Source organism: Vollenhovia emeryi, unplaced genomic scaffold (genome assembly GCF_000949405.1).
Source record: "Vollenhovia emeryi isolate VEMERY1.0 unplaced genomic scaffold, V.emery_V1.0 DF940190.1, whole genome shotgun sequence".
Taxonomy (NCBI): Eukaryota; Metazoa; Arthropoda; class Insecta; order Hymenoptera; family Formicidae; genus Vollenhovia; species Vollenhovia emeryi.
Genome location: NW_011966176.1, coordinates 1 through 8,832, shown reverse-complemented (window position 1 = coordinate 8,832; position 8,832 = coordinate 1). Strand labels below are relative to the sequence as shown.

The window sequence follows — 8,832 nt, the reverse complement described above, 5'->3', positions numbered from 1 at the left end:
TGCTCATTTGCCATATTGCAGCGTCATGAACTGAACCAGGGAATCGTGCAGAGCACGCAATAATTTTACAATTGGAATCACAAATCTTGGAATGAAAATTATTTTTACTTTATTATATAACAAGTAAAATCACAAAAATGGATACGAATAGACAAGTACCAGCATCACGTTTATTGAATGCTTTCCTTTTCTGTTAAGATATACAAACGGAGGATGATTGTTATCAGTAACAGGTGGAGCTATGATCTCAACATGTGTTCCGTCAATTACACCCAAAACACCACGACATTCCCACTTTTCATAAAATCTAAAATAATGACTATGTATTTGCTAGAATTACGAGAAGATAATAACATATTTCATATATAATGCATACCGTTGCTTAACTGCATTTTGTTCTTCTTGAGTGATTGGAAATCTAACATATTCTGGTAATAAATTTGTTACAATTAAAGAGCACATTTTGTGTAAAATTCGACTCACGGAAGTTTGGCTTAGGGAAATAGAAAAGTTTACTCCAACACAATTTTGAAATGAGCCAGTTGCCATGAAATTTAACATGGTTAGAATCTAATATTTTTTTTATTAATGATATAATTAAATAATGTAATTATTATAATTTCAGTTATTAGTATAAACTAAAAAAGTTTTCAGAAAGTCATCTACTACTTACTTTAATATGTAAAGGAATTCTTGACTTTGATGGATTGTAATGAGGTTCAATTCGTTGAATTAAGGGGATGCTGGAGCGACGGGCCAACTCCGACGGGATAGCGCCCTCATCTGAACGGAATTAAAAAAATCGATAATGTCGGTAATTATCGACATTTTTAATTCCTGCATTACCATTTCTACATTACCGCAGAGAAAGAATTTCGCGACAATACTTTTTCGGCGATACTCGTACTACGCGCGCGCGAGACGTCGAGGAACTATTGTCCACGCGCCTCGTTATCTGAGGCTCGCCGCGGTGCCGCTCGCTGCCATGACAATTTTTTTGGCATGTCACACACCGCTGCACGTCTCGCTAGCCGATCGATATTCACTGTCGCTAAGAGATCTGAGAAATAAAATGCTTTGGCCTGCCTAATCTGGCCTATCTTCTCAGTTTGACCCAATCAATTTGCATTTTTCGATTGGTTAGTTACTTGTTAGACACCCTTGACTGCGTTCAGAAACACCACCCAAGTACCCCAGCGTATCATTCTATCCTTGTTGCTTACAGACAAGGATAAAATGATACACTAGGGCATTTGGGTGATGTTTCTGAACGCAGCCCTACATGTACACGGAAGTGTAAAACATATTATATAATACAAAATGTAACGTATACTGTATATACACATGTGTACATACACGCGAAACGTAATACGCTGATTATTTTAAATATGGAAAATATAAAATGAGCCTCTCCAAACGCCCATTCTCGTGAGAACGCAACCATTAAAATTTTTCCGTCTCTCCGATTCAAATATACAAATAATTGCAATGACTACCCTAGTAGCACAGTGCATTGGGCAAACATTGGTTAAACATTGGCCCAATACAACCAAATATTGGGCCAATGTTTATCCAATGCACTGTGCTACTACACTGATAAAAATTAATGCGAATTTACAAAGGAATTTTACTTATTTCTTGGTAAATTTGCCTAAATTTTCACGAGTTTTTACATAAAATTTGTATTTTTCCCTTTGGTTTCATTAAACATACAGGAATATTATGAAAAATTAATTGAATCTGGTATTTTTAATCACATAATTTGTAAATTAGCTTCCGGTTCATCCATAACATTTCATACATGTTCTTAATTTTACTTCTATACAGTAAATTTACAGTCCGACATGGAATTTTACTCTTTTGTTAGTGATATCACAGTATTTCAGTAAAGTGGCGTGTGCGCAATAGAGAATTTCATCATCCTAGTATGCTGTGCGCGTCATGCGCAAACTTTGGGGTGCTCACACACGCAAACGCAACCGTGTCCGTGTGCTGCGCAGAGCACTCTGCGCAGCACACGGACACGGTTGCGTTTGTGTGTGTATGTGAGCACCGCGTGTAACACAAGGTGCTCGGCCAGTCGGCCGTATAGTTTGCATCTCACTGCACGGTGCTTGCATTACAGTTTTGGCGGTATCGAATCCAATAGTGATAGAAGGTCGGATGCCACTAAACTAAAAGAAGAAGGTACTTGCAGTGATTCACAAATTAAGTCCATGTCCACAAGCGACACCATAGTAAAGTGTATTTTCTGCTTTCCTAGAATATGTTTCGCTGTAAAATTTGCTCAATTAACCTCAAAAATCTTAGAGCCTATAATATTCACCAATATTTTCATAGAAATAAGAAAAATGCTTCCTTTCCATGTTTGATTGGTACCTGCAGATTAATATTCCAAACATATCGTGCATTGAGGCAGCATATTTTTCGAAATCATAGCAGTAATAAAAGGTTAAGTAGCCAAATATCTGACAGATCTGCAGTATCTATTGAAATGTGAAATTTGTGATTTTACTGGAAAAAATATAAAATCTATAATTAAACACCGTTATAATCATATAATTTCTGGAATAGCAGTTACATGTCCTTTTTCAGAGGTGTGTAAATTAAAAGCACAGTTTAAAAAAAGAAATACGTTAGCTCAGCATTTAACTCGATTTCACAAAAATGAAGAAGATAGTTTTAAAGATATTAATGATTCTACAAGCACAGTTAATGATGAAGTCAACGAATATTTAGGAGAAATCCTTTGTCCCCGGGAAACTAATGAAAATGAAATTTCTGATGAAACTTTAGATTCTTTAGGTATAAAGTTATTAGGCTCTTTATATTTATCGTTGGAAACACAGTATCACTTACCTAATCAATCTTTATAAATTATAATTGACCAAATGAAAGATTTCCATAAAATAAACGTACAATATTTGTCAAAACAATTAACTTTTAATAACTTAAATATTGATAAATCAGTTTTGGAAAATGACTTATTTCAGAAAGCACATAATGGGTACTTTAGATCAAGATTTACAAGAGAAAAATATTATATGAATAATTTCAATTATGTTAAACCCAAGTGTATTGTTTTAAATAATAACACAAAATATTATTACATCTCAATAGAAGAGACACTGGTTAATCTTTTTAAAAATTCTAATTTCTCCACTCAATACTTTAATGTAAAAGAAACTTCCCTAGATAATACATTTGCTGACATAACAGATGGAAACTCATTTAAAAATAACATTTTCTTTAAACAAAATCCCAATGCCTTACAACTTATATTATATCAGGATGCTTACGAAATTTGTAACCCTCTAGGTTCATCTAGGATAAAACATAAAATTGTTGGGGTTTACTTAACTGTAGCAAATATTCCTGCTTGGCAACGTGTTAAAATAGATCAAATTAATCTAGTTGCCCTAATGTATGAAAAACATTTAAAGAGACTCGGGGCGTCTGAGCTTTTCAATATTATCATTAAAGATTTGAAGAAAATTGAACAAATAGGTATTGAAATTAGTTATAGAGATAAGAAAATAATTCTGAAAGGAACATTAATTGCTTTAGTAGGAGATAATCTAGGCAGTCACTTTATTGGTGGATTCAATGAAAATTTTAACATGTCAGGTTACTTTTGTCGTTTTTGTCATATTAATAAGATAAAAGAAAATTCACAACTTATAACGTCAAAATTTGAAACAAGAACAATAGAAACTTACAAAAAAGATATAAATAATGTAGTGAATAACAATGAAGCTAGTAGAGGAATTAAATTCAATTCTGTTTTTAATAATTTAAACTTTTTTCATGTTTCCCAACCTGGTTTCCCACCTTGTATTTCACATGACCTATTTGAAGGGATCGTTTAATATGATGTCATGTTGATAATAAATGAATTAGTTGCTAAAAAATTATTTACTTACGAATATATCAATGAAAAACTCAGCAATATTAATTTCCGAAATGAAGACAAAATCTACCTTCCACCAATAAAAAAGTCTGAAAAGTTACATGGCACGCATAGTCAAAATATGAAAATTTTAAATATATTACCTTTTGTTTTAATTAGATTAAACGAGTTAAATGACTTTGAAGAGTGGAAATTACTTCTTCTTTTACGAAAAATAGTTAACATTTTATTAGCTTTCAAAATATCGATTGGTCAAATTGCATTATTACACTATTTAATAAAAGAATACTTAGAAGTTCGTCAAATATTATTTCCATCTACGAAATTAAAGCCCAAGCACCATTACTTGATGCATTATCCTAATTTATTGAGAGAATTTGGTCCATTACGACAATTGTGGACCTTAGCATTTGAGCACAAACATCAATATTTTAAAAATGTTATTCATACGACTAATTATAAAAATGTCCTTTTTTCTCTCTCTCGAAAACATCAGCTTTTACAAGCTTATAACTCTTCTTTGGATTTTTTATACTATGATATGGTTATATCAGAAAATGCTAAGCTACTCGATCAAAATATAGTATTTTAAGATATAAATAAAATTTATAAGATTTATGAAAACCAATTTTATTTTTCTACTTCGGCAAGCTTTAGAGGAATAACTTATAAAAAAAATAGTTTTGTGTCGTACGGAACAGACAGTTTTGGCTATTACAATCTATGTGAAATTGAATATCTCATTATCGATCTAGAATTTAAGAACTTATACTTTTTTGGTATCAAAACAAGTACTTGTTATAATTCGAATAATGGTTTATTTGAAAAGTTATCAATAGAAGATAATACGAAAATATTTATTAGTTACAAAGACCTTACTTCTCCTGAAACGGTTTTAATGCATGAAATTGATGGCAGTCCTGTATTTTATTTCAAATCTTCCCCTTTCGAAGAGTTTTAAAGTTATCTGTAATATTTTCACTCACATAGTTGTAGATTTATTTTTATTTTAAATAAAACTTTAATTAAACTTGATCAATATTCCTTTAAAAGTTTGAGGTATCCAAGAAATGAATTCAGAAATTTTAAGGAGTGATAGTTAACGTTACAACAACAAAAATAGTGTTATATAACTTATGCTCTAAAAGTATTTCTAAAGAAAGTACACCGTCTCAATGTGGTACTAAAATAATTTGTTTTATAAATCAGTTTTAACATAACTTTTTAATAGAATACGATATCTTTAAGAAATTAAGTTGATATTTTTGCCGCAAAATCAATTTTCTTAGAAAGGAATTAAAATTCCTGAGGTTTTCAACTTATTTGTGATGTTTTGTATTTTCATTCAATTACATAACGTCACAGTTACTTGGTTTTTGTTTTTTCAATTTATTTTCAGTTATTCTAGGGCACTATGCATCTTTTTAAAGTGTGGACAAAAGGAGGGGAACAAAAGGCCTTTATAACAATTGCGGAAAATGAAAATATATACAAGAATTTAATATTACAAGGTTTGTTTTTTCATTGGCGATCTTTTCATACTTGATTTTTAAAACAATGATTTTTTTCAGCATCTAAGAAATTAGGCATAAATGGATATAGTCTAGTTTTACAATCTGACGGAACACCAGTAACCGAAGATGAGGTGTTATTATTAATTAAAAAAGAGACATTAATCCTTTTAGAAAAAGACGAAGTTTATGGGTCTCAAACATCTGACTTATGTGCTATCAGCACTATTGAAAACTCCGGCATAATTAATGTATCCGACAATTATTGTATAAACCCAGATTTCAACATAAACATGAACAGCCAGAATAAGGAAAATATGGCAAATATTTCAAATGAAGAACAAAATGAGCCTATTATCCAAGTAATTGGTATCAGTCATGAGGAAGACTTTAATTGGATTGATTATAAAGTTCCCTGGGATAAAGTTCCTCTCGATATGTTGAAAACATGTGAAGAAGGTGTTACAAATAAAAGCGTCATTACTGAGATCTGTCACATAATTGTTAACGATATTAGACAAATTAAAAAAAATGTTCCGACTCAAGTACTCAAAAAGATTGCTTCTGAAATGATACTCAAGTACCCTAAAACATTTATGGACAAAGATGAAGACGGACACATTTTGGGAGATGGTTCTTGTACAATGTTCCATAAACTTCGAGAACGCTGCTGTTATTTAAAACGGATAGAAAGCAAACGGTCTGCAGAAAAGTCGGGAACAATTCAATCTAAAGAACGGAAATTGCATGTAATGGCGGGTTGTTCCAATTATGAAAATTTACCACCTCATACATCTACATCAACAACGAATGAAGATAATTGCGAAGAAACTTATGATGAAGAGTCTTTTCAAAATATGATGGAAAGACATTACATAGAGCAACGCAAATTCTTAGAGAATTTTCAAAATCCACCCTCTTTAAATGATATAAAAGAGAAATTTCCAATTCTTTTTCAACTAAAAAGTATTATCTTTCACTTCAATAAACTCACATCTAAAAAATTAGAAGATTTACCGAGAATTATGGAAGAAAAGTCTATAAAAATAGTGGAATACGCAATTCAGAACAAGTTTTTAAAATTAAATAATAATGAAGACTATTGTATTCAGTCATTGAGATTTTTTACTCTATATTTCAAAGAGGATTTTGGAAAAATATTTTATAAAATTAAGGTAAAACTTTTTAGGTGCATATATTTTGACTCTATACTTATATCTTTAGAATAATAATATCAATATAACTTTATTTCAGGATGATAATATTAATATAGCCGAAAAACTTCAAATAAATGCTCCCTGTATTGTCGCAATTGGTAAAAATCCACTATTTACAATTTTTAACTTACTATGGATCTTATTTCTCATTACATACTGTAAAATTATAATGAAAATTGATGGCGAAAGAGAAACTATCATTTACAGTATCATTTTAAGTGCAAAATTGACTAAAAAGTTTTCAGTTTATCTACTTTACGTTCATGATATCAAAGAAATTTCAACACTAATAATGTTACTGCGGATACAATTGATTGCATAATACATCAACAATATAAAATTTTGCCTTGATACCGTAAATGCAATATACAAAAATTGTACTGTAATTAACTTTCATTTCATTTAACGAACTAAAAAATATTTTAATTTGATTTTTTTCTTGAGAAATTTCCTCAAATGATTAGGATACCGAAAGTAGATATTGCTGTACTAACTTATAAAACACTATAATTTCAGGCAATTGTTTTCAAGTTTTTGTAGAAAAGCAATTCTTCCAAGAATTCACAACTTTCATGCAGGCATGGCAATGTGTCTTCGGTATATATTATGCCATGTGTCTTCAATATCCTAAGGAGCTGTGTAATACGTTGGAGATGGTACAGCGGTACTATTTCAAAATTAACCCTGATCAAGGATCTAAAACAGTGACGAATAAAAACAGAACTGCGGCGAAAGTAATAAAACTAATAATGAAACTAAATAAGTAAATTTCCTGGCCTATTATTTTTTTATAAATTTCGTCAGTCTTTATTTGAAAGAATTTTTCTTTATTTTTTAATAGAAAAACAACTAGTTTTGTTGAGTTTTCCTAATCAGGAGAGTGTAAACTTAATTTATTTATGAGGAAAAAGTTCTTTATTTTTCACTTTAAAAAATTCTAAGTTTATAGTGTCCTGATCAAAGTTCTTTTTACAAAAATACTGACGAAAGTCAATTTGTCAATTGTAATCTCAACTAGTACAATGTTAATGTAATATATGTATTTATTACTTCTGTAAGGAATAGCTGGGGTGGGAAAGGAGACTAATCCCAGGACAACTGTTCCGGTAAAAATTATGTTTCAACGTTATCGACATCTTATACGCCTGTTGCTACAATCACCGGACAACATTAGGAGAAAACACATCGGAGAGCAGCTGGACCATTAATAAACTGAGCTCTACCTTATGTTGGTTCCAAAATTTCACTTCTCTAGACGAAGTTATAACAGCGTGCATTCGAAGATCGCTTTGTTATCCGATTTATAGAAATTGGGAACTTTCCATCAAGGTGTTTGAGGACCTTAAAATCGTCCTGTCGTTAGGAAGGAAATACATCGTTAAACGCTTCTGCGAAATACATAGCCTTTTCAATGAGTCGTATGAAATGAGATACGTACTAAACCGGTTGTACATAATAGACTTTTTAATTTGGCTGCAAACGTTACCTGAATCCGTAATAGAATCGCTTCATTCTGCGTTAAGTGAGATTCATCCGAACAAAGCAAGCATGGGATTTCATTTAATAGAGCTGGAAGTGGCAACTTACTCCGTTCAAGAAGAGGACTTTGTTATAGAAAATACTATTCACAAAATGACCGACAACATTGATCAGATGACCCTGAACGATAGCAATCAGGAGAAATTATCGAGCAGTTCAAGTTCCACGGACAGACTCTGACACGGACTCTGACAGTAATACGTCAAGCAGCAGCAGTTTAGATTCCGACGATCTAGATGACGAGCCCAAATGAATGAAAAAAAGTTGATGGCCCCCGATGATTAATCATCCACTTGTTATGTGATGTGTAATGCAACCCGACAAATTAAACATCGACTTCTGTAATAAGCATATAATTTTTTAATTGTCTACTAACAAGGGGCAGTGTAATATGCTGTTATTTTTTGTATATTTACATATTCATTATTTTATGCGTATGCTTCGCCTTGTACGTGTAAGATCGTGATGTTCAAAGATAATCTTCCTAACTCAGTATGTTAACGAAATTGCGTTAATAAATGCATCTGGATTGTGATAAAAATAATATGAAATTAATATGTTCTCATAAACTCTAAAACGATCTATAATATGTATATTCGTGCAGCCGAGCAACCGTGATTGATATGGACTGACTGACTGGTGATAATATTTACAC

The 8,832-nt window shown here is 31.5% G+C and overlaps 1 protein-coding gene and 1 pseudogene across 1 annotated transcript; both read left to right on the top strand.

The window, feature by feature from the left end:
- The first annotated feature begins 5,324 nt into the window (after positions 1 to 5,324).
- On the top strand, positions 5,325 to 6,856 carry LOC105556237. Its single transcript, XM_012003318.1, has 4 exons — positions 5,325 to 5,421; positions 5,482 to 6,596; positions 6,676 to 6,736; positions 6,846 to 6,856. The coding sequence occupies exons 1-4, from the start codon at positions 5,325 to 5,327 to the stop codon at positions 6,854 to 6,856; spliced, it is 1,284 nt and encodes a 427-aa protein (XP_011858708.1).
- Positions 6,857 to 8,111: 1,255 nt separating this feature from the next.
- Positions 8,112 to 8,765, top strand: LOC105556236 (annotated as a pseudogene).
- Positions 8,766 to 8,832: the final 67 nt, after the last annotated feature.